The sequence below is a fragment of the Equus przewalskii genome, chromosome 20 (assembly GCF_037783145.1).
Source record: "Equus przewalskii isolate Varuska chromosome 20, EquPr2, whole genome shotgun sequence".
Taxonomy (NCBI): domain Eukaryota; kingdom Metazoa; phylum Chordata; class Mammalia; order Perissodactyla; family Equidae; genus Equus; species Equus przewalskii.
In genome coordinates, this window is record NC_091850.1 from 16,051,648 (window position 1) to 16,078,644 (window position 26,997).

At 40.3% G+C, this 26,997-nt stretch overlaps 1 protein-coding gene and 1 long non-coding RNA gene across 2 annotated transcripts in view; one reads left to right on the forward strand and one right to left on the reverse strand.

Annotated features, from left to right (window-relative positions):
* Positions 1–26,997, reverse strand: part of LOC139077814 (uncharacterized) — a 54,113-nt gene that overhangs the window by 16,277 nt on the left and 10,839 nt on the right. The gene's annotated exons all lie outside the window — the stretch shown is intronic.
* ANKRD55 (ankyrin repeat domain 55) overlaps positions 9,834–26,997 on the forward strand; it is a 96,274-nt gene continuing 79,110 nt past the window's right edge. Inside the window, 2 exon segments of the mRNA XM_008515876.2 lie at positions 9,834–9,971; positions 10,270–10,360. Of these exon segments, the coding sequence (XP_008514098.1) occupies positions 10,303–10,360 (58 nt within the window). The 5' untranslated portion in view covers positions 9,834–9,971; positions 10,270–10,302.

The window sequence follows — 26,997 nt, forward strand, 5'->3', positions numbered from 1 at the left end:
ATATTGCTGATGAATGTAGATGCAAAAATCCATAACAAAATATTGGCAAACCCAATACAGCAATACATTAAAAGGATTATATACCATGATCAAGTGGGATTTACACCAGGCAGGCAGGGATGGTTCAACATCCACAAATCAATCAATGTGGTACACCATATTAACAAAATGAGGAATAAAAATCACGTAATCATCTCAAAAGATAAAGGGAAAGCAGTTGACAAGATACAACATCCATTTGTGATAAAAACTCTCAATAAAATGGGTATAGAAGGAAACTACCTCAATATAATAAAGGCCATATAGGGAGCCGGCCCGGTGGCATAGTGGTTAAGTTTTCGCACTCTACTTCGGAGGCCAAGGGTCCACAGGTTCGGATCCCAGGTGTGGACCTAGCACCACTCATCAAGCCATGCTGTGGCGGCATCCCACATAAAATAGAGGAAGATTGGCACAGACGTTAGCTCAGTGACATTCTTCCTCAAGCAAAATGAAGAAGATTGGCAATGGATGTTAGCTCAGGGCCAATCTTCCTCACAAAAATAAAATAAATAAAGGCCATATACAACAAACCCACAGCCAACATCATACTCAGTGGTGAAAACCTGAAAGCCATAACTCTGAGAACAGAAAAAAGACAAGGGTGCCCACTTTCACCACTCTTCTTCAACATAGTATGGGAAGTTTGGGCCAGAGGAATTAGGCAAGGAAAAGAAATAAAAATTATCCAAATTTGTAAGGAAGAAGTGAAACTCTGTTTGCAGATGACATGATTCTAAATATAGAAAACCCTAAAGAACCCATCATAAAACTATTAGAAATAATCAACAACTACAGCAAAGTTGCAGGTTATAAAACCAACCTGCAAAAATCAGTTCCATTTCTATACTCTAATAAGGAACTAACAGAAAGAGAACTCAAGAATACAATCCCATTTACAATTGCAACAAAAAGAATAAAATATCTAGGAATAAATTTAACCAAGGAGGTGAAAGACCCATACAATGAAAACCATAAGACATTGTTGAAAGAAATCAATGATGATGTAAATAAATGGGAAGATATCCCATGCACATGGATTGGAAGAATAAACATCGTTAAAATGTCCATACTACCTAAAGTAATCTACAGATTCAATGCAACCCCAGTTAGAGTCCCAATGACATTCTTCACAGAAATAGAACAAAGAATCCTAATATTCATATGGAACAACAAAAGACCTCGAGTAGGTAAAGGAACCCTGAGAAAAGAGAACAGACCTGGAGACAATCCCTGACTTCAAAATATACTACAAAGCTATAGTAATCCAAACAGCATGGTACTGGTACAAAAACAGACACACAGATCAATTGAACAGAATTGAAATCCCAGAAATAAAACCACACATCTATGGACAGCTAATCTTCGACAAATGAGTCAAGAACATACAATGGAGAAAGGAAAGTCTCGTCAATAAATGGTATTGGGAAAACTGGACAGCCACATGCATAAGAGTGAAAGTAGCCATTATCTTACACTATACACAAAAGTTAACTCAAAATGGATTAAAGAGCTCAAGGTAAGACGTGAAACCATAAAACTCCTAGAAGAATATATAGGCAGTACACTCTTTGATATCAGTCTTAGCAGAATCTTTTCAAATACCGTGTCTACTTCTGCAAAGCAAAGGAAACCATGAACAAAACAAAAAGACAACCCACCAGAAAATATTTGCAAATCATATATCCAACCAGGGGTTAATCTCTAAAATATATAAAGAATACATGCAACTCAACAACAAAAAAACAAACAGCCCGATCAGAAAATGGACAGAGGATATAAACAGACATTTTTCCAAAGAAGATATACAGATGGCCAATAGGCACATGAAAAGATGTTCAACATCACTAATCATTAGGGAAATACAAATCAAAACTACAATGAGATATCACCTCACACCTATTAGAATGGCTATAATTTCCAAGACAAAAAATAACAAATGTTGGAGAGGATGTGGAGAAAAGGGTACCCTCATACACTGCTGGTGGGAATGCAAACTGGTGCAGCCACTTTGGAAAGCAGTGTGGAGATTTCTCTGAAAATTAAAAATAGAAATACCATATTGCCCAACTGTCCCACTACTGGGTATTTATCCAAAGAACGTGAAATCAACAGTTCAAAGAAACTTATGCACCCCTATGTTCACTGCAGCATTATTCACAATAGCCTAGACATGGAAGTAACCCAAGTGCCCATCAACTGATGAATGGATAAAGAAGATGTGGTATATATATACAATGAAATACTACTCAGCCATAAAAAAGACAGAATCTTAACATTTGCAATAACATGGATGGACCCTGAGGGTATTGTGTTAAGTGAAATAAGCCAGACAGAGAAAGACAAACACCACATGATTTCACTCATATGTGGAAGATAAACAAACACATGGACAAAGAGAACAGGTTAGTACTGACCATAGGGAAAGGGGGTTAGGGGAGGGGAAAAGGGGTAAAGGGGCAGATATATATTGTGACTGATAAATAATAATGTACACCTGAAATTTCACACTCATAAACTATTATGACCTCAATAAAAAAAAATAAGTAAAAAGAAACAGGTGAAACCAATCTTAATGATATTTTGTATTTAACCCAATATGTCTAAAATGTTATCACAACATATAATTAATATAAAATTTATTAAGATGTTTTATTATTTTTTCATACTAAGTCTTCAAAATTGAGTATGTATTTTATACTTCCAGCACATCTCAATTTGGACTAGCCACATTTCAAATGCTCAGTAGCCACATATATTAACTGATAGCTACCATGTTGACCAGTACAGCTCCAGAAGCTCTTAAATGACAACTTACAAGGATCCAATTAAAGTCTCAAAAGAAAATGTCTTTATAAGAGCACTGATCCTATTCATGAGGGCTCCACCCTCATGACCTAGTCATCTCCCAAAGGCCCCACCTCCTAATACCATCACATTGGGGATTAAGTTTCAACATATGAATTTTAGGGTGACACAAACATTCAGTCTATAGGAAGCACTGTGGAAATAATTATGAGAAAACCTGAATTATTTAAGTCAGTATCGATTAAAATTATAGTTGAAAATATGCATCATGAATCTCAGTGGAAAGTTTTATATAAAGAAGGTGTTGACCAAAGTACTTTGAGAATGCGAAGTGCTTGTTAGTTATTACCCTTGAAGCAGATTTTAAAATAAGAAGGTTCAAAAAAAATTATGTGCCAGTTACCATAAAACATAAGTTTAATCTACATTTATGTGTCATCTTGGCACTATAAAGTTGAGTCTGCTTAGTAAAGGGGGAAAAGAGATATAATATTGAGTTTTGTTTTAATAGATCCAAGGACTTTTGGCTTTACAACCTTTTGTTTGTTACAAGAATTTACAAGTTTTAGAAAGTTTTGTGGTAGAGAACTATATTTGTTCACTTAAAGTCGTAACCCTGTTTAAGAGATTGATTTTTCTCATGAGTCATATGAATAATTAACCTAACTGATTTCTTTGGTCTGTTTTTAATTAACCAGCCAGGAAAAAAGACTATGCATATACTTCTAAAATCAGAAACAAGCCTAACAGCATTTTTCAGTAAAATAGATAAGTGACTTCAACAGATTTCTTTAAAACCAATGCGTAATGTCAATTTCCCACAATACATTATTGGGTTTTAATTCTTACAACAATTCTATGAGATAAGTATTTTTTATGCTCATTTATAACTGTGGTTAAGCAATTTGCTCAATATAACAAAGCTAGAATTGTACTTGAGCTGACGCTTGAACTTCCTGCTGTTTCGTGGCCCGGTCCTTTGCCACTACACTGCCGCCATCAGAGCTCTCGCTTCCTTCATTGGAGCACATTTCTGGGAAAGCTCTGGTTTCACCTGAATAAAATGTAGGACTAGCTAAAATCTTTCTGTGAGTTCACCCTTGGTTTACAACACAATCAGAATATCATTAAAACGTGGCAGCACATCTGAAATGCTCAAATATAGGGTTTCTTGTTTACATGGGAAGATTTCAAGGTTCTCGAAAGTTCTTACCAGAAAGTTCTTAATATGGAATTACCCCAATGAGCGATGGTTAATTTGGTTCTAATGTAACATTGTCAATGAACAAGTCATCAGCTTTGGCAAGGAAAGTCCTTCAATGATGTCCTTCATTCACAAAATATTAATGAAGTCCTTCATTCACTAAATATTTATGAGCACCTCCTTTGTGCCTCACACTGTGCTAGACTGTAGGGACACAGAGTGGACAAAGCAGACAAGGGCTCTGCCCTTATGAGGTTTACCCTCCACTGGAGAAGTGTGTGAATTTGGGTTTCCCCAGAAGCAGACCCTGGGACAATGATTCCAATGCAGGTAGCTTATTGAGAAGTGCAGGAGATACCAGTAGGAAAGGGTGCAAGTCATGCAGAGGGAACGCAGCTCATAAAAAGTTTGTTATTAAACCAGTTATTGCAGGTAGTATTGGAGCTGAATCCTGAAAGGGAAAATCTAGGAAACGGTATAAAAAAAACAGCATGCTTCAGAACCATTACATCCAAAGGCAAGGCAGCTGGTGTCTATAGACAATCGCCCAAGAGTCACTGGCTGAGGGCTGCTGTGGGTTGAGACAGGAGGCAATTCATCCCCTGCGCTTCTGGCCTACCCCCAGAGGTGGCAAAGTGGCCTTCTGCATCCTGGAAAAATGCCCTCAGACCAAAATACAGATATGGGCATTGAAAGCCAGCTGCAGCGGATTGAAAACTCTGGGGACTGACAGCATTGGCTACAGGGAGACAGATAATGAAGATGTAGTGAAGTACAAGTTAATTACAGAGAATGACAACCAGAAGAAGGAAAAAATGAGGACATTTGATTAACTGTAATTGGGATTGGGCAGGGAGGCGGCTGCTGCTTAGGTGGAGTAGGGAGGTCGGGTGAGGATGGTAAAAGGCCCTCCATGGTGAGTGTCAAGGGAAGAGACTTAGACCCGCCATGTGCAAAGTGCGGGCCACAGCTGGGGCCAGTCCAGGAGCTGCTTGTGACCCATTTGAGACAAGGTAAGCACAAAAATTGAGAGTATTTCTAAATGTAACCATTTAGAAATGGCTACAGCAATTTGACATTGCCACAACCTCCTAGCCTGTAGTGACCAACTTGTCTTCTTGCATGTGGTGTAGACCAGTTTGGGTGTTATCAAACCTGCATGGAAAGTCGTGCACGGCAGGATAGTGTTAAATACATGACATTTTAAGTTTGGTTTGTCAACTATAATCTAAAAATCCGAGGAAAGTAGGCACTTATTTTTAAAACTTGCTATTTTCAATCATTTTCATTTTAAAATTTAGGATAACATTATTAGTTAAATTATAGAGGTAAAATTTGTATTGTTTCTTCTTTCAGGTTTATTGAGATGTGATTTACATGCAGTAATATTCACCCTTTTGAGGTGTTTAGTTCTATGAGGTTGACAAATGAATACAGTAACCATCACCATGACCATGACTTAGAGTATTTCCATGGAAAATTCTCTCTGGCCCCTCTGTAGTCCATTTTCTCCCCTGGAAAGCACTCCTCCAACTTCTGTCTCTGCATCTTCTGCCGGAATGCCTTACACATGGAATCATGCGGTATGTGGTCTTTCGTGTCTGGCTTCTTTCACTGAGCATAACGCATTTAAGATTCACCCATTTGTTGCATGTATCAGTACTTCATTCCTTTTTATTGCTGAGTAGTATTCCCTCACATAGATGGACCAGTTTGTTAATTCATTCACTAGTTGATGAACATTTGGGTTGTTTCCAGTTTTGGGTCATAATAAAGCTGCTATAAACATTCACATACAGGTATTTGTGAAAAGAGATGTTTTCATTTCTCTTAAGTAAATGCCAGGGAGATGGTTTGCTGGGCCATATTCACGTTTAACTTTATAAGAAACTGCCAAACTCTTTTCCAAAATGGCGGTGTCATTTTGCATTCCCATTAGCAATGTGTCAGAGTTCTAGCATCCTCACCAGCATGCACTTTGTTCTTAGCTTTTTAAAAACCATTCCAATAGGTGCGTAGTGGTATTTCATTGTGATTTTAATTTACGTTTTCCTAATGATTAATAATGCTGAGCATTTTGTCATATACTTATTTGCCATCTAGATCGCTTCTTTGATGGCATTTCTTGTGCATCTTTGCCGTTGGTTCGCGCGCTCCGCAGCAGGCGGCCCTGTTTCGTTAGTTCGAATCCTGGGCACGGACATGGCACGCTATGTACGGGGCTGGGAGAAAAAGGAAAATATGAGTTATTTGTTACTTACTAAGTTTTGAGAATTCTTTGGGTATTCTGGATACAAGTCCTTTATAAGATGTGTTTTCAAATATTTTCTTTCTGCTGTGGTTTGTCTTTCCATTTTCTTACCAGCATCTCTCAAAGAGCAAAAGTTTTTAATTACGACAAAATAAAATCACAGTAGCTATTGTGATTGAGGAAATAAATTTTTAATTTTATTTAATTTTAATGAAATTTAAATAGCCATATGTGGATAGTGGCTACCATATTGGACAGCACAGCATGTTACCGCCTAAATGTACTAAATGAACAATGTGTACATTTTTTATAATTTTTTATTCTATGTTTTGCTTACATTTATTGACATGTAACTTTATGCCTGCTGAATTTAATAATAAAAATTGGGGCTTTCATTCTGTAAATCTTCTTTTTTCTTTTTTTTCTATTAATTTTTATCATATTTTATTAATGTATCAGTCCATGATGTTTTAGAAATTTAAAAACCTGGTCCTTCACCACAGACAGTCTGAGAAGCACTGAGCTAGACAGATGTCATAACATGGACAAAGGCCCTGTCTCCCTGGCTGGGGTATTTTTCCTTGTAAATCCACAAAGTGGCATTCTGGAGAAGGGCTGATGGGGTGAAGGAGTGGGGGCCTATTTTAGATAATGTGGTCAGGGTAACCTCTCTGACATGGTGACGTTTGGGTGGGGGATAGAGCACTCCAAGTGGAGGGACAGAATAACAAAGTTTGGGGAGACTGGGGGAGGGCATGGCATGTTCCGGGAACAGAAAGGAGACCAGTGTGGCCAGATATGAGAATGGAGGGAGAGGGGTGAGAGATGAGCTGGAGAGGAAGCAAAGAGCCAGATTTTACACAGTGTTACAGACTTCCTCTCTTCCCCTCCCACATTATAGATAAGAGTCAAGAACCACAGGCACCCGATATATATAAACAAGTGTGTGAATATGTCTGAATAAAGGCTTTATTCAAAATGTGCTTGAAGAAACAACCAAATGTTATCTTACATTTGGCTTTGGTTGTATAGAAAGAATTATCTCTATGTTTGCAGCCCAGGAAGTGGACAATAATAACTCTCACAAGAATTTAGGGAGTGGGGTTCCCATGCCACAGATTAAGACTTTGAAGCTCAAAATGTTATGTAACTTGCCCAAATCACATGGCTAACAAGAAATAAACTCAAGCTTATGTCCTTTCCACTCTATTTGACTGCCTTTCTTCAAAATGAGCCCAAAACAGCCCTTTTACAAACCTGAAATTTTCTACATTTTAATTTGGTTTTAGTAATGATACAAATGGGCACAAAAATGTAACAATTATAGAGACTTTGCATTTATTTTGAGAATTCCTCCTCTGTCTTAGTTTCTTGAAGCCACTGTAGCAAATTAGCACAAACTTGGTGGCTGAAAATACAAAAATTTATTCTCTCACAGTTCTGGAGACCAGAAGTTCAAAATCAAGGAGTCGACAATGCCACACTCCCTGCGAAGGCTCTAGGGGACAATCTGTTGCTTGCCAATTCCAGCTTCTAGTGGCTCCAAGTGCTCCGTGGCTCATGGCTGCATCATTCCAATCTTGGGTCACGTGGCCTCCACTTCTCTAAGTTTGTCTCTTATAAGGACACTTGTCATTGGATTTAGGGCCCACTCAGATAATCTGGGATGATTTCAACTCAAGATCCTTAATTACACATGCCAAGACTCCTTTTCCAAATAAGATCACATTCACAGGTTCTGAAGATTAGAAGGTGGATGCATCTTTTTGGGGACCACCATCAAGCCCCTCCACCTTCCCTGTGCTTCGGCCTGGAAACTCTCCCCAGGCTGTAAGCTGGACACTTGTCAGGCTGAGTTCGTCCATTTCTTTTCTCCCAGAGGCCACTGGCCTGCACTTGCCTGCTGTCTGAAAACCATTGTTTCAGACATTTTGCCCAGTTTTCTAGTTATTTAAGCAGGAGGGTTGATCCAGTTCCCATTACTCCTTCGTGGCCAGGAGCAGAAGTTGCACCCAAGAGTCTAAGTTCATTGAGTGGGGAGAACTTTTCCGTCTTCTCACAGTGGCATCATCACTGCCCGTAGAAATGACTGGAGCATAGTAATCCTTCCAAGCAGTTGATGAATTAATGAACAAATGAATGAAAAGGAAGTTAACCTAAATCCTTTGTTTTTTTCTTGTTTGGGACCGAGTGGCCACAACTCTTTTTTTTACCTCAGTCAGTTGGGTGAGCTCGAGCCGTCTCTGGTCAGTTGAGTCTCTGCTGGTGTCAATTGAAGTTTCTTCACCAATCCACTCTCAGCCCCTCAGTGTGGCTTTCACGGTTAATGCAAAAATCCAGCCTTGGGAAATTTGAGATTTACCTATGAAGCACATTTTGGGTAATGATTTATGAGAAGTAGGTTCTGCCTGTGTTTTAAATAAAAAGAGCACAGGGCATCTTGTGGGGAGGGGCTGACGAGGGGAAGGTAAGTGGGTAGTAGTGTTGTCACAGGGAACTGAGGCCAGACGATGTGTTGATGGAAAATAAATGATGATGCACCGAGAAAATGAGAGGCAAGAGATAAGAGAGAAGCTTGCCTACTGAAGAACACAAATTATAAATTATATCAGTCCATATTAAAACACATGTGGTCATAGATGAAGAAAAATGGTTTCTGCTTTCGTTTCCACATTCACACACTAATTAAATTTAAAAAGAAAACAGTTATTACCATTATCAATAGCATTTATGAGAGCATCTGCTATATGGCTGTTTGACTTTCTAAAAATCTGATTGTGTCTTGAATGAAGAGCTTTGCTAGTTTGTTTTGAATTTATTATATCAGATTTTTAGTGACAAATATAAAATAATAGACACTTGTTATAATAAGCCTAAAAATACAGAGGTAGATAAAGAACAAGTTAGAAATCTCTTACTTTAATTGCAATCCCCTGAGAACCAATATTAACAGTTTAGTGTGTATCTTTCTACATCTGCCTCAGCATTCTTATGAACATATGCAAATATATTTACATATACAGTGGGTGGTTGCTGGTTTTATAAAAATGTGAACAAATGAAATATATAACATTTTTTTTCATTTAACAATAGATTAGAAACATTCCACCAGATAAATATACATAGATTTACCTCAGATTTTTAAATCTAGAGTATGAATTTACTACCGTTTGTTCAACTGCTCCCCAAATGATGTACATTCTGGCGATTTTCAGGTTTTTGCCACCACCTATCATACTGCACTAAACACCCTTGTGACTGCAGACTGTTTTAATTTTCTCATCATGGATAGCTGAGCATTGAAATATAACCTTTCAAATGCCACTGCCTTCCCCTCATCCTCCCTGTCTTTTGGAGAACGGAGCTGAAGGGAGACTGAAGATGAGCTGTGAAAGCCGATAATTACTCCATACAGCACATGGCCAGCAGCCTCCTGCTACAATATTTACGTCCTATTCCATTGAGATGGCACTCTCTGCTCACATGACCCAAATGCAGTTCTCACTCCATCAGGAACACAGCCGAATCCACACTGCATTGGCAGCTTTGCACATGCTCCGTCTGGCCCTGTGAATCCTCACTCACCCATTGAGATTTCTTTGGGTTTAAAGCAACATTCCAGCTGCAGAAGCTCCGTGACCTCCAGTGTTTTCCTGGTCCAGATCCAAGGCAGGTGACCCCCCACAAATACTGTTTCTTAGGGTTTGAGCTTTTCTTTGTATTTGTTTGGGGGTGGAGGATGTATAATACTTACACACAAGTATAGCTGATGCATGAGGCCATAAGAAGTAACTCTTTTCCTGGCAGGTATTACAGGAATAACATTCACCTACTTCCATTATTTGCCTTGACAACAACCTGCAGCTCTAATGCATGCTTCATTCTCAAACGGAGGTCTTGGCAAATGACGCTGTATCTGACTTTTGTGTTGACTGTAACGTGTGAGATGGTGTTTTCTCTTCTCTAGGGCCCTGGATGCTTTTTGCCATTCTGATGGTAAATGATGAGACAGGCAACCATGGATTTCAGCACTCCATCTGTCTTTGATCAGCAAAAAGGTAAAAACGCTGCTTTACTGCATCCTTTCGTTCTTTGCATCTTCAGTCCAACAGCAGGGATTTGCAGTTCTAATGGGAAAGAGAGTAGTGTGTGTGTGTGTGTGTGATGTGGAAAGAGGATTTCACATAGAAAACAAACCTGTTCTAAATGTTCACTTCTGATTTGATAAGCATTTGGAAGGGGAAAATAAGCTTATGGTCCGCTTGTCTTGTTAAAGTGCTCCTACATACAAATTTTAAAAATTGTTTCAAGCACACCAGCAATTGCAAGTAGTATCATCTTTATTCTCATTAGTTTTTTTTCAAATCTTTAAAAAAATGTATTGGAGTAAGTAATATAAAAGAACAAATCATGTGTCTCTTTTCTACCTATTAACTCCATCTATTAACTATCTATTAACTCAATGTGTCATTGCTATAGTTTCATAAATATGTTTGGATTCCCTTCAGGAATAGATGTTGCCCACATTTACGCTGTCGTTGATAGACTATTTCACCAGAGGTTGTGTAATGACTTCTCACTATGTTATTATTTGCAGTGACAGGATATATCTTTCTTACTCATAATTTCCAGAGTGGAGGTAATTTTCCACATGAAAAGATTGCTGTGAAAACAACCCATCCTCATTAAAAACACTTATTCAGCCATACGGTCTATGTGTGTACATTTTGTTTATGAAGTGTGTATATATACGTACACGGAATACCTAAGTGTAATTAGGCATCTTTTCTATGTATGCTTAGGAAATTTCCCACTTTGTAAATGTAATAAATATTTTTTTTAGGATTTTTTTTTAAATATCTGACATCTAAACCACTTTCTATAGTCTTTCTAGTCTCTGAATTTTCTTCAGAATCCTAAGATCCTTTGGTCATTTACTTGTTTTGGCTACAATGTAAAAATGGTGGTTTGTGAAAGCCTCATTAAGAAAATTCATTGCTTCTTTTTTTTTCCCTTTTCCTGCTCTAGGCCACAGTGTGTTTACCACCCTTCAGGCTACATCTGGTTTCATGGGGGAATTCTCTTAGCTCAGTGCTTTCTCAAATAATAGATTGACGTTTAGATTTCTGAATAACTATGTGTACTTGTGCATATATATATAGTTTGATATCCACGTCCTAACTCATTTTGAAGTGTGTGTGTATGTGCTGGTTCATGCTGCGTTTGGATATGAACACCATAGAGAAAGTGATTGCTACAGCTGTGCTCACCACCGTCCCCTCCCCTTTGTACATTTTGTATCACTGATGGCAATCAGCAAAAGCGAAAATATGCTTACATCCAAAGACCTCATATTGTTGAGCTGTGCACTCCAAAGAGGAACATGATGAGTTTATTTTTTAAGACTAATCTGAGGGAGCTGGAACTGACTGCAGAGAACTAGCCCTTCATAATGAATTCATCTGTTCCAGTGTCGTATCCTAACAGGACTGAGCCCAAAACATAGTTAAAATATTAATTTATAATATTGATTTTTGGGACCGGCCTGGTGGTGTAGTGGTTAAGTTTGCAGGCTCCACTTCAGCAGCCAGGGGTTCGTGGGTTCAGATCCTGGGCGCAGACCTACACACGGCTCATCAAGCCATGCTCTGGCAGCATCCCACATATAAAATGGAGGAAGATGGGCACAGATGTTAGCTCAGGGCCGCTCTTCCTCACCAAAAAAAAAAAAGAAAGAAAGACGGAAAATATTTATTTTCTGCTAGCACCTTTCACGTGAGCAATTCACAGCAGTTTCTCCACGCTAGGCCTCATGCTCCCTCCTGTAAGTTAACTCTCTCCCTGCCAACTCTATCTCTATTTCTCAATCCTTTCTCTCTAGAGGTGGTTTAGTGGAAATAGCATGGGCAACATAGATTGGAATGGCAGATCAACTACTTCTTAGCTGTGTGACCGTAGCAAGTTACCCAGCCTTTCTGGGCCTTAGTTTCCTCAGCAATAAAATGGAGGAAATGATGCTTGCCTAGCAAGGTTGTTGTGAGGATCCAAAATAATATATAAAAAGCACCTGCCACATTGCCTTATGTGCAATGAGTACTTTCAAATTGTGCCTGATTTTGTTATTGTTATTGCTCTTATAATTATTACCACCCTGGACTGTAAGTTCCTCAAATGTGAAAGACTATTCACCTGTCTATCTCCAGCTTGCACTTAGCAGTCCTCAGAATAAATGAGCGTTTAGTTAATGCTGGTTGACTGGATAACATTATTTTTCAAGACTCCAAGGTACCGTTTAGACCAACCCCTAGAATAATTATTAACTAAATGTTATCTGAATGGCTCTGTTATCTCACTAACCCTTCCACCTTCTTAAAAGCATGAAGGGCCATAATAGGTTTAGACCATTATGTAGATTTTTGAATACGATATTGTTGGGCAAACCACAAGATGGCTCCCTCTGGAAAAGTTGAATGTGAGGCTGTAGTAGAGGGTTTTCCATGAATTCCAATTTCTGGGGAATCGAAACTCTAGTGGCCACTGGCTTTTTATATGTAGATGTTGACAAAAGACATTACATCTGGAAGGATCTTAGAAGTCACATAACGCACTGGTTCTCAAACTTGGCCACATATAAGAATCCCCTGGACAGCTTTTGAAAATGCTGATCCCTCCGTTTTACCCTTGGAGATTTCAGTTTAATTGGTGTGGAGTATAGCCTGACAAAAGCTCGCCAGGAAGTTCTAATGTAGCACAAAGATTGAAAACTACTCATCCAATCCATCCCCCTAACATCTCAGGTGGGAAAAGGGAAGCACAGAGAGGTTAAAAAATGGGTCCTTTTTATAATAATAACACACAGCTAATTAGTAATAGAGGCGACTGAGACCCAGGTGTTCTCTATCCCGAAGCAACAACAGGCAGCCTCTTTTCACAGGCAATCTCTGGCCCTAACAGCTACTCTGGGTGAGGGTAGGGCTCAAGCAGCTCTGACTTAAGCTTACCCAGAGAATGGTTAGCATTGTGCACTTGAAAAATACGATGCATGATGACCTTCAGAGCTCAGATGAGGTGGATTTGGTGAGTCTGACCTCCAACTGCATTTTTCTCCATTTCTCTTTAGTAGAGGTAACAAGACATCCCTGTGGTAGGGACTTGGGGACAGAGGGACATTTGCTCATGTCCTGTCTCAGTCCTCTTCCCAGTTGCATGAACTTGGACAAACTGATTGATCTCCTCATCTGTAAAAGGTGGATGATACTGTATATTCGTGGGGTTGCTGCGAGGCCTAAAGATGGGGTTATGTGAGTGGCCAAGGAGATTAGGGCCACGTCTCTGGCCTGCTTCGTGAAATTGCGAGGGAGGAAGCCCGGGTCTTCGGAGCTCCCCACTCCTGTTTTGTGCTTTTCCATTTCACCATAGCAACCTCTCTTCCGTCCCACGTGTTCTTCCTGGCTGTCTTCCCTCTCAGAGCAGAAAGGACCCATAGTAGAATCATTTACTACAGAACACAGAGTTTCCTATTGAAGTTGAGAGATTATGTAACTGAAGATGTTTGCATTTTAAGCTTTATTTCTAATTGTGGAAAGGAAAGCTTTGCTATCCCTGAAGGAGGAACCCAGGTCTCAGAGAGAGAATGGGAGCAAGAAGTGTGGTCCCAGGAGCCTTACCCACGCCAGGCCCTGCCCAGGTTCTGTGAGGAAATGTATTGGGTGAGGCTGAGCAGTGTGTCTGTGGGCACCTGTGGGTGCTGTGGCCCACCTTCTCAGGTTTTCCTCTGGTAGAGCTGCTGAGAGAATGAGAGGAGGGCCTCAGCCCTCCTGCCCAGATCAATACGGGGCCTTGGTGGCCTAGGGCTGCCAAAACAAATTACCACAAGCCAGGTAGCTTTAAACAACAGAAACACATTCTCTCACAGTTCTGGAGACCAGAGCAGGAAATTAAGATGTCAGCAGGGGGTGTGTCAGGGGAAGAACCTTTGCTTGCTTCTTCCAGTTTCCAGCTGCTTGCGGCCTCATCCTTCCAATCTCTGCCTCGTCGTCCCGTCACCGCCTCCTTACGTGTGTCTCTCTGCTGTGCGTCCGTCTCGGAATTCCCTCTGCCTCTCTCTTATAAAATACATGTGATTACATTTAGGGCCCATCCAGATAATCCAGGCTAAACGTCTACTCTCAAGATCCTTAACTTAATCTCATCTTTTGACATTTAAGGTGATATCCAGTCTTTTGCCACATAAGGTAATATTCACAGTTTCTGGGGATTAAGACGTGGATCTATCTTCAGGGCCATGAGAAGATATCAAATCCTAAGTCCTTTCTCAGGAAGTATGCAGCCTCGTGCCCGGGTTTTTGGTAAAATCCATTCTCATTTAAGCTAAAGGGAAATTTGACCTTTGGGAGGTGGGTGGAAAGGGCATCTGTTTGGTGTAGACTCTGTGCAGACGCCCTGCGTAGATTACATCTGGATAAGGGCAAATGTTTACTGAGCTCTTAGCCAAGCCGGGCTCTGTGCCAAGGACTGTACCTAGATTAGCTCCTTTAATCTTCACGTCAGCCCCACGATTATTTTCACCCCTGTACAGATGAGGAATCTCGAAAAGGTTGTGACTTACCCAAAGTTACCTCAAGACAAAATGGCAAAGCGAAGATTCTAGCCTAAACCTGCTTGACTTCAAAACCCAGATTCTTTCTACTACAGTACTCTTCCTGGATCAACCATAAATTTTAATGAAGAAATAAGACATTAATGAAAATTCAAATGAACGAAGCGTATATTTTTATAGTCAGGCTGTTGTCTCATTGTGTGGTGGATTTTGAAACCTCCCCCCCCAATGCAGATGTGCTAGTTTTTATTTCCAAATTCTCATCCAAAATAGGAAAGCTAAACAAAAGAATTTAGAGTGCACAGATTTGCACTTTGCTGAAAAAGCAGAAGTTAAAATTCTGATGTGACAACCAGATGCCTCCAAAGGAAGAATAAGCAAATTTTGAAAGGGGTTTGGGATGAGAGCAGAGAAAAGGCAGGCAAAGGAGACAGGAAAGACAGGGAATGATTTGGGGTCAGTTGATGATTTTAGGCTGACAGACCTTGAATGAGTGCCTGGAATGAAACCCAGGAAGATTGAGGAGAATTCTGTGCTGATTCTCAGATTGATGGTCCAGATAAAGGAAAATTAGCTGGCAAATGAACAACCCACACGTTTAGAAGCAGATTGTCTGTTGCCTCTGGGAAAATGCTCAGCCTTCTCGGTCTTGGGCAGGAAAGAGGAGCAGAGGGAAAAAGAGATAGGAGAAGAATTCTTTTTCCAATGTTCTGGCACACTCAGGACCAAGCCGAGGCAAACATGTTTGCTGGAAGCCTACCCGCCTCCCTTCTCTACCTCCTTCTTTGTTCTCCTCTCCACACACAGGAACCTCCCTCCCATCAACCACCTCCTGGGAAAGGTTGCGACAGACCAGTCCACTCCTGGCCCCTTCTATGGGCCTAGCTAGAGGGAAGGGAAGCCTTTGACTGATTTTATCCAAATTACCATTCACGGTCTTAGAAAGCCATGAAAGTGCAAGTGATTCAGTGGGTTGGGGGGTAGGGGAGTGGTCTCATTGTCAGTATTCTCTGCCACAGGACAGCCCTACTTTCCTGGGGAATGGGGCCTCTTGCCCACGTATGTATCCCAAGAAGGAGGATCCCGGAGTAGTATCCAGGGGGAATCAAGGTCCACCTGGTCAGCCAGATCTCCTGAATCAACCCTGAGATTGTGTCCCATAGCTGAGCCAGATGAATTTCAGGAGGCAAACCCTCAACTCAGCCCCTGGTCCAAAAATCAGCTGGGTCACTATACTGAGATTTATCCTACCATCTCTATTAATGTTCAATTTCCTTAACAATTATTAAGAAACTGTGTGGGTAACTGATATCCATAGCTTTTCCCTTTGATACAACATTTCGATGCAAGGATATTTTAATGGAGCCTAAAGAAAAATCACTAAACCGCTAGCTGTTTTTATTACCAAACAAGTAGGAAACAAACGTCTCGCTCGTCCTCAAATATGGGACAAGGCGGGAAGGTGAGGATCTAGATGCACTGAGGTCCAAGGCTGGTGTAGAAGATGTGTGGCTAGACACTGCCCACATCCCACCAGCAGTCCTGTGTCTAGCACACTTGTACTGCTCAGGAAGCCTGTCAATCATTCAATGCAAAGTCTTTGCTGATTCTGAGAATTCACTTATATCATGAATGATCTACATCTCATATTTTCTGATTTATCTCAAAATCATGGTGGTTTTACCTAATATTAACTTTCAACTAAAAATAAGTTTTTGTGTTTAATAAGAGGCCTTCATTTTTCTCTTTGTAAAACTTTAAAATGTCACTTGCTCATGGGTGAGGCTATTCTTGTTCGATTGGGTGAAGACGAAAAGGGAAGGCATTCCGGTCTACACAGGAAGTATTTCCATTTCTAAACATGTCCTCAGAATTTTAAAATATACGTATATAACGTTTAATAGCATACTCATCCTTTTTTAACTTTTAGTTTGAAAATAATTTCAAACTTAGAGAATTGTTGTAAGAATAGCATAAAGAACACCTGTATATTTTTTACCCAGATTGACCTAATGTTAACATTTTGTCCCATTTGCCTTATTGTTAGCACTTTCACCGTGTCTGTCTCTCGCCATCTATCTTTCTGTGTCTCTCTATCTCCCTATATATGCATATATGTGCATGTGTATACTTTTATCTAATCTGTCTGCATTCCAATTTTGTGCATTGACCCAATAATTTCTTTCAGCCTGTTTTGCCCCCAGTACTTGATCTAGTCTAGGATTAGGTATTGCATTTAACTGTCCTGTCTCTTTAGTCTCTTTTAATCTGGAACATTTCTGTTACTTTCTTTTTCTTTTATGACATTGACATTTTTGAGATTATAGTCTCTCTCTTTTTAATACTGAGTTCCTCCTTTTAGGTTTGTCTGACGCTCCCTCACGACTAGACTTAGATTGTGCATTCCCAGCCAGCATATCACATGGGTGGTGTATCCATTTCAGGTTATCACTAAGTTGTTAAATCCTTTAAATGGTAATTTGAGGTTACAAGTGTTGCACTATTAGATATCAACTGGTTCTCACAGAGTTTTTAAAATACTGAGATTTTTTTCCTAATTGTACAATTAATACCACCTTCTTCAAAATAGTCAAGCAATACAAAAATGAATTCAGTATAGAAAGTGTTGTATTCCCTTAACTAGCAAGGTCTCTGTTCCTCAGTCTCTTAGCCCCAGCCTGTTCCCAGCTTCTCAGCCACCCAGATGGACCCATGTCAACTCACCCTCCATCCTGAGCCTGGGGAGTAGCTTTGGAAGTAAAACAGAGGAGACAGAGCCAAGAATATTAACCAGCACCAATCGAAGAAGAGCAATAGCTCTGGTTTATTAAGCAGTTCCCATGTGCCAGGGACTGTGCTAAACTCTTTATTCCTATTATCTCACTTGAACCTCAACACAACTTGAGAGATATGTTCCATTTCAAGTCCATCTGAGGTTACACAACTTGCCCAAGGCCACACAGTCCAAGGGCAAAGCTGCCATTTTAACTTCAGCTTCTGGCCCCACATCCTCCTCACACTCCCTTTTAACACGAAGTTATACTTTCTGAATTCTGACAGCCCACCCCATCCACCCCTTCGTGACCCCCAGCAGGAGAAGGATAAGAAAGGCAATAGTGCTTAGATTTGCTCAAGCTAGGCCAGCAGGAGCCAACAGCCACCAACCACAGTGGCTCCCTGGGCTGGACTTCCATTTGCAATGAGCTCTGCCCAGTGGGCTCAACTCAGTGTGACAGCCCAACCTCTTCCAGGGTAGGGATGGATCCAGTCTCCATGGCAGCTTGCCTGCCTTTGGAGCAAAGAAGGCACCAGCATCCTAAGAAGAGGAGGAAGAGGCTAAAGGGGGTTACACTGGAATGTGACCTGTGGAACTGATGTGATGGAAACCGGCAATTTGCAAGGTCAGAGCTTGGGTTCCATCACAGAAGCTTCTGAAGCCAGGTTCCTTATCATTTTCCTACTCAGCCCATCTGTTCTGTGCAGCAACAGGTTGATGTTTCTCCAAGAGGCAGTTCAGGGAGCCCTTGTAAACAAGGTCACACATAAACAGCAGTGGATAAGAAGAAAAAATAATTATTTTAACCTTGACATCCTATGCTTTGATTGTGGGTAACTTTGAGATCATTTCTTTGCTCTGTAACTCACCACCATAAATCAGCACACAGACTGCTATTTTTAAAAATCTTATTTTTAAATAGAAATACCATATGATCCAGCTATCCCACTACTGGGTATTTATCCAAAGAACATGAAATGAACAATTCAGGGGCCAGCCCCATGGCGCAGCAGTTAAGTTCACATGTTCCACTTCGGCAGCCCAGGATTCACCAGTTCAGATCCCTGGTGCAGACATGGCAACACTTGTCAAGCCATGTTGTGGCAGGCATCCCACATATAAAGTAGAGGAAGATGGGCACAGATGTTAGTTCAGGGCCAGTCTTCCTCGGCACAAAAAGAGAGGAGGATCGGCAGCAGATGTTAGTCAGGGCTAATCTTCCTCAAAAAAAGAAAAAAAATGTTTTGGGGGCTAGCCCCGAGGCTGAGTGGTTAAGTTCACGCGCTCCACTTCGGCGGCCCAGGGTTTCGCCTGTTCGAATCCTGGGCATGGACATGGCACCACTCATCAAGCCAAGCTGAGGTGGCATCCCACATGCCACAACTGGAAGGACCCACAACTAAAAATATACAACTACATACCGGGGGCTTTGGAGAGAAAAAGGAAAAATAAAATCTTTAAAAAAAAAACAACTCAAAGAGATTGAGATTTATGCACTCCTATGTTCATTGCAGCATTATTCACAATAGCCAAGACATGGAAGCAAGCCAAGTACCCATCAACTGATGGTTAGATAAAGATGTGGTGTATATATATATATACAGTGGAATACTACTCAGCTATAAAGAAAGAGAAAATCGTCCTATTTGCAACAGCATGGATGGACCTTCAGGGCATTATGTTAAGCAAAAGAAGCCAGAGAAAGACAAACACTATATGATTTCACTCATGTGGAAGATAATCAGACACATAGATAAAGAGAGTAGATTAGTGGTTACTAGAGGGGAAGGTGTGGGGGGTGGGCAAAAGGGGTAAAGGGACGCATATGCATGATGATGGATAAAAACTAGACTATTGGTGGTGAGCACGATGCCGTCTATATAGAAACTGATATGTAATAATATACACCTGAAATTATACAGTGTTAGAAACCAATATGACCTCAATAAAATAGTTGAAAATAAATAAATACATAAATAATCACTAAGTGTTTAAAAAAAAATCTTATTTTTAAGAACCAGGAACAGAGCACCTGAAATTCATCTCAATTGACACTTACCCTTCTGATTACTTAGTGCTATTCAGAAATGGTGTCCTAGAGTTTTGGCCACAACTCAGCTGACTCCATGACCACTGAATATAAAGGGGAATCCAGACGGACTCGTAGGTGTCTGGTTTCAGCTGGTCACAGCAGAAACCAATTTAAGGATGGATCCTGGAAGTGTTTTGCCTTAGAATAGTAATACTTTTAGAATTGGAAGGAAGCTCAGTGAATATGTAACCCAACTCCCTCACTTTTTCTATGTGAAAACTGAAACAGAGGGTGTGGCAGTGGTGTGGTATAATGAACTTTACGGTTCAAGTCCCAGTGCCGCTACTTACTGTGTGGCCCAGCTGCTTACCATCTCTAGACCTCACTTCCCTGCCTTGTAAATTAAGATGGTGCTACCACAAAGGATCGCTTATAAGGACTGAATTAATGAATACATACAAAGCACCTGACCCATAGTGCTAGTGGTAGTTACAGGATTGTTATAAAGATGGTTACACCAATCTTCAGAGGATTGTTATAAAGATTTAATGAAGTGATCCATACAAAGCAGTTGGAACCATGCCTGACTTAGCAAGTGCTAGTGAGTCTATAAATGACTACCTAAGCTCGCAAGGACAGCTGGTCTTCCAGGTCAAGGGAACACCGGCCGCTCGAGCTGGCTCCTCCTCTGTTATGAATTCTTGTCATGGCACCACGGTTTTATTTGGAAACTGGAAAGGGCAGAATTTACCTGAGCAGGAAAAGCACATTGGAAGGGAGTGAATTGTCCAGGGAAGCTCCTAGGCCTGGAGCGCGTCTACTTTCCCTTTCCTCCGTTTCTGTGCGCTAACCCGAGTCTGCGACTTGCCTTCTAGATAAAACTCTTTTCTTTGCTCAAAAGCCAGCCTACCTGTTAGCTTCCACTTTCCTAGCCGGTACCAGGCAGGCTTCTGGCCTCTCCACACTGTTCTAGGAATCTACCTAGTTTTGAGGCAGAACCTCACTTTTAAAATTATTATCGTTTCATAATGTTTTACTATGGAGAAAGGAAACCTCCTTCAATACTCCTTTTTTTAAAAAAATTTTACTGGATATTCTTACCCATTCTTTGTTTCCTCTTCTTGTTTGTTTCTGCTTTTGGAGTGATAATACATTCACACACTTTCACGGTGTAAAACACTGTACAATGAAAACTCTCTCCCCTCACCCCTTCCAGCCACCCAGTTCCCATCGCTGGAAACAAAACTGCTTAAGCAATTTCTTATGCATTCTTCCAGAGACAGTCTATGTATAGATAAGCAAATACTTAAATATATTCTCTTTTTCTTCTTTAAAGTATAAAGTTAGACATTCTTTTTACAAATGAAAGTTAATATAATTTTCCTGAGAAACCCCCTCCCCCTCAAAAATTGTTGGAACTTTGATTGAAATGACATTCAACTTAGAAATTAATCTATGTAGTAACATAAATTGGTTATACTATTTAGTCTTCCTATCTGGAAACATGGTGTGTATCTTGCTGATTTCAACTCTTCTGTTATATGCCTCAGTAAAGTGCTTTAGCTTTCCTCATTTAGATTCTGAATATTTATTCTTGACTATTTTATATTTTCCTTATAATGTCATTTTCCTCCTTATACTATTTAACATAAAAGAACTAATTTTATATTTATTTTTAAATCAGACTAAGTTAATCAAATCTTATTAATTCTAATGGTTCTGTGGTTAATTCTCTTGTACCCTCCTGGTCAGATGGACTAGTTTCAAATCCTGCTCTGCCACTTAATAGCTGTGCAGCTTTTTGGAAATTATTAAACCTCTCTGTGCTTCAGTTTCCTCATCTATAAATAAGGATAAAGATACTACCTACTTCATAAAATTATTAAAGTAAATAGCCTAATTCAAATGCAACCATTAGGACAGTGCAAGAACATGTCACCTGTAAAAGTTAACTATTATTAAATTATGATAATTTTGCTCTTTCTTTATGATTATTCTCTCATTTCTTTTTTGCTTCAAATCTTATTACATTAGATAAAGTTTGTCTTATTTCTTTCTCTATTGTTCCACTACTAGGTGTGATGTTTGCAATTGATTAGAAATAAATTTACTTAATCATATTAAAAGTATAATTTTTTATTATTAGGTGTTAAGCATTTTTTTAGGAATGGATATCAAATTTTATCAAATGTCTTTCTATTCTTTTCTCGTATAATCATATATATCCCCTTTGTTCTATTGTCGTGATATATTTTATTAATGGATATCCCCAAATCAAAACATCCTTGTGACCTGGTGGCGTTTCACTTAAAACTTAGAATTCTGTGTTCACAAATTGAACATGTCTATAGGTCCCTCTGTGTGTGTATGTGTGTGTGTCTTTACAATTTATGCTAGCCTTCGAAAATAATTTAGAAAAACTTCACTCTTTTCCCATGCTTTTTAAAGAACATTTTTAAAGCATTCACTCCACCTCTCTTTAGAATCTTTATGCTATTACCACTGACTTTAATTCTGCCTGGAGTACAACCAACTCTTCACAGATGTGTTTCCAATTTTGGATTCGTGTATAAATTTTGTTTTTGCTACAAATGAGTATAAACTCTCACACAGTGATGTCTGTCAGGCAGAATGCTGAGTCACACAGCTTGTGCAACAGAGTGGAGAGTGGGGTACAGGCTGCTGTGAGTAAGAGAGAATGGAATGTGGAATGTCCGTCCAGCACCAAAGAAAGGTCACAGGTTCACTGGACTAGGTGAGGGCTTTGCTCCCAGAGCGAACGGGCAGTTATAGACAACAGCACACCTGGTTGGAGGGGGCCTCTGAGGCCTACGGCCTGCAGCCTTATCTGAGTTTCACCACTTACTGCCCATGTGAGTTTGGGTAAGCTCACTTTCTCGCCCTCAGTTTCCCCATCCCTAAGATAGGAACAATTCTAGAACCTACCTGATAGAATTAAATGAGTTGATTTATGGAAGGGCTTAGCACAGTGCCCAGTGCATAGTAAGCATGATGTTAAGTGTGGATTATCATACCGATTGTTATTCAGACAGTGACATGGGGCTGAAGAGACCCCCGTAAACCATGCAGTAACAGTGGACACTTTCATAGCTGCTGGGAGACACCGTGGTGCCGTGGAAGTGATTGTGTGGCAGTTTTTGCTAACTTTAGGGTTGTTCTGAGTCTTTTAATTCCTTCAAATGTGCCACTAAAAATTCCAGAAGTTGAAAGTGTGCAGGAGACACCAAAAAGCTAAGGACCTTGACTGTGGACTGACCACAAGACTCTCTGGAATGTGACTGAGGTGCCCTTTGGCTGCATCCCCAAGTTCATGAGTACACCACTGCAGAGAGGGTAGTTCTGGGGTCCCTGCTCCTCAAGCCACAGTGTCAGGGAACGGGTTGTAGGAGGAGCCAGCCCTACAGTGTTCATAATGATTTAGTATATGATGAGGTTGCCATTGAAAATTAGCAATGGGCTATTTTGAAAAAAATTGTGGATACAAAACTAAGTTTAAAAATTCCATATTAGTTATAGTTAAATGTTAACAAATAAATAAGTATAAGGTTCCACAGGGATGACTTTTCTAGTCATAAAAACAATGAAATAAATTTTTTAAATGCAATATCTATAGATTTGACTATACAAACACTAAAAATGTATTTTCCAAAAACAAAGTGAGAACTGAAGTGGCCAGGAGGGAAAAGTCACTGCAGCATAGGTAACAGATGAAAAGTTAAGTGTGCTTACTGCATATAGAGCTCTTTTAAATCAATTAGATAAAGACAAAGACCTTCACTAATAAGATATAAAAGAAACCCATAAATGATTCATAAAATGGCCATAAACGTATGAAAAAAGTTCTCTCTCAGGAACAATAAAAGAAATGGCCATTGGAAACGATATGCTATTCACCTTCTTTCACATCAGCATTAATTTTTTTTTTCCTGAGGGAGATTCGCCCTGAGCTAACATCTATTGCCAGTCTTCCTCTTTTTGTATGTGAGCCGCTGCCACAGCATGGCCACTGACAGATGAGTGGTGTAGGTCTGCACCCTGGAACCAAACCCAGTCTGCTGGAGCGGTGTGCACCGAATTTAACCACTAGGCAACTGGGGCTGGCCCAGCATTAATTTTTTAAAAACAATAATCACAGTGTCATTAAGAATAGGGTGAAATGTTTGCTCTCCAGCCCTGCTTGGGGCAGATGTCTTGGTTCAACCTTTCTGGAGGGCGATTTGACAGAGCCAAATCCATTGATTCCCAAGTTCACTTCTAGGAATGTATCCAAAGGAAATAATCAAAGATACACAAAAGACATATATGCAAGAATGTTATAGCAATAGTTGGAATAACAACAGATCTTCTAATTCCCCCAAAAAGAGAAATGATTTAAATGTCCAATAATAAAAAATTGATTAAATTAGTTCTGTTAAGTTTAGCCAATAGGACTTAATGCCGCATTTTATAAACAACATTTTTAGATCTTACCTTATGATATGGGAAAATATTTATGATCTAATACTAAGTGAAAAAGAGCAAAAATCAAAATTGTATATATAGCATGATCTTATTTTTGTAAAGAACAAATATATATGTATAACTCCAGCACTATGCTCAGAACTATTAGCCTTGGCTGTTACAATCTTAAAACATCTCTATACCTTCAGATCAGTAGGGATTGCCCCATCCTTGCTGCACAGACCATTCTCCAGGAACACACACACTACCCACAATCTAGCAGCTCAAAAGTTTTCCACCCCACTCCAGCTGTTGTTAGGTCTGCCTCCATTCTGATGGGGGCCTTGACAAGCCAGTTGTTGGATCGTTTTAGTGTTACCCTTGACCTGGTCCCTTACTGTGGACGGGGAATTTGGAGTGGGGAGTGGGACAAAGATCCGCTTAATAAGTGAGCAATAAAATGGCTTTAGTGTTAGCCAAACTCATACTAGATCTCAGAAAATTTTAGTCACCCTCTTCAGCTTCCATCACTGTATTCCAATCCATAGAAAGACCACAATGTGGACCATCTGGGATTTGTATCACTAGCTGGGTCAGCTAGTCCTGCCCCAGCAGCAGCCACTGCCTCCAAGCTTCAGCCACAGGCATGAGGCCTCTGTCGTAATCCCTGAGGGTGCTACCCACCTCAGGCTGTAGCACCTTCCAGAATTTTCTCCTGCCTGTTCTTTGCCTCCTAGCCTTGAGGCTGTTTGGACTTTTTAACCTCCTTCCTTGCTCTTGGGAACATACCTTCTCTTTTATACGGAGAGTGTGTTGAGTTATCACGAATTCCACCATGTCCATTTTGGGTGCAGGAGAGGGGGCAGGAGACAGTTCAGATTTTGAGCAGGAAGATGGAAAGGGCAGAGGTTCGTGACTGCACACTCCGAGGCAACCGGATCCTTCAGGCTTCCAAGCCTTACCTCCTGCCAGCACTTCTCCCCACTCCCACATTCCGTTACACAGCCGGCGGGGGGGAACGGAGGCTCCAGGAAAGAAGCTGGGTGGGAAGCAAGCCCATCCAGCCTCATAAATCAAGTACACACAACACACCAACATTTTAATGGTGATTATCTTTGAGTATATATTTTCTTCTTCTTATCTGTATTTTCATAATTTTTATAATTAGTGAGTATTATAAGTAAAATAACATATAAAATGACAGATGAATTGAATCACAACATCTGGGGATAGCACTCAGGCATCAGTTGTTTTAAGCTCCCAAGGTGATTCTAATGCATAGCGGGTGTTGAGATGCAGGGATGTAGTCAACCTCTCATTTTACAAAATAGACAGCTGAACCCAGAGTGGTTCACAGTAACACTCTGGGCCAATATGTTTGTTGTTCAAAAAGAGAGTTCTTTATGAGATTCAGATTTAACTGAGAAGTGAAATCTCTTAGTCATTTCTATTGTCGCTCTTTTAGATCTCACAATATTACATGCCCAGAGCCCTGATCTGGTGGTTTAAATCAGCCTTACTTAAATCATATATCCATAACATATGAGAGTTGAGGGAAGCTGTTCACTTGCTTCAACTCTACTTAAAATGCTAGTGATATGCCTCATAAAATTCCAGAAGACGGGGCCGGCCCCGTGGCCAAGTGGTTAAGCTCACGTGCTCCGCTTCAGCGGCCCAGGGTTTCGCCGGTTCCGATCCTGGGCACAAACATGGCACCGCTCATCAGGACACACTGAAGCGGCATCCCACATGCCACAACTAGAAGGACCCACAACTAAAATATGCAACTATGTACTTGGGAGATTTGGGGAGAAAAGGCAGAAAAAAGAAAGAATATTGGCAACAGTTGTTAGCTGAGGTGACAATCTTTTAAAAAAAAAAATTCCAGATGACTCCTTCTTCCATTACTTCTCCTAACACTTTTCCCAAGGATTATGGAGAAGAAACCTCTTCAATTTGCCAATTGGATAAGAATATGTTAATTAAATCAATAAACATATTTGTCAAGTATCTACAACATATCTAACACTACTCTAGCTTCTACTATCTGATGTTCAGGGTTTTGGGGTTTGTTCTGTAAAAAAGCAAAGCCATACTGCCAAAATTCTAGTGGGGTCATGTGAAGGGTGATTATTCACTAGGTTGGGTTTTATTCTGTACCGTTTATAAAGCAACAACGAAGCCAAGGCAGGAACCCAGCAACAACCCCAGTTGCCTTCAAGCATATTTAGGAACCCATGAGACAGTCATTTATGAACTGCTGTCAATCTGTGACTGTGAACAGAAAGCACACATGGACACATTTCAGGGTCAGCGCAATTTTAAAGAAAAGTTAAAGAAAGAAGAGATTATGTCCAATCTGGGAATGAATTATTGATAGAGAGAAAGCAAAGTCAAGACAGCAAGGACATCCACGGAAGGGCAGCTGGCAGATTGTGACAGCAACAGGGCTTCAGGAGCAAAGAAAAGCTAAAGGACCACACAGAGATAGACTCAATCAGTCTCTGATGCCTCAACCAACCACCCCAATTACATTTATTTCCTTAAACTATTTTCAGAAGATCAAGGCATTAGGGGCAGTTTTACGAATGGCCACAGTAGAGGGCCACGAGGAGGATGTCTTTTAAAGAACCCAGGAAAGACCCCCTTCTCCAAATTCCTCCAGCCCAATAGCCATTGTTCATCAACAATAGTTGATTCATTATTTGGTTCTCCAGAGACATGAGAAAGACACACAGACTATCAATCATGAAAGAAACCTTAGAGGTCAACCTTCTACTCAGTACAGGTTGTCTCCTCAAGAGCATGCTGAGATATGTTTGGTCAG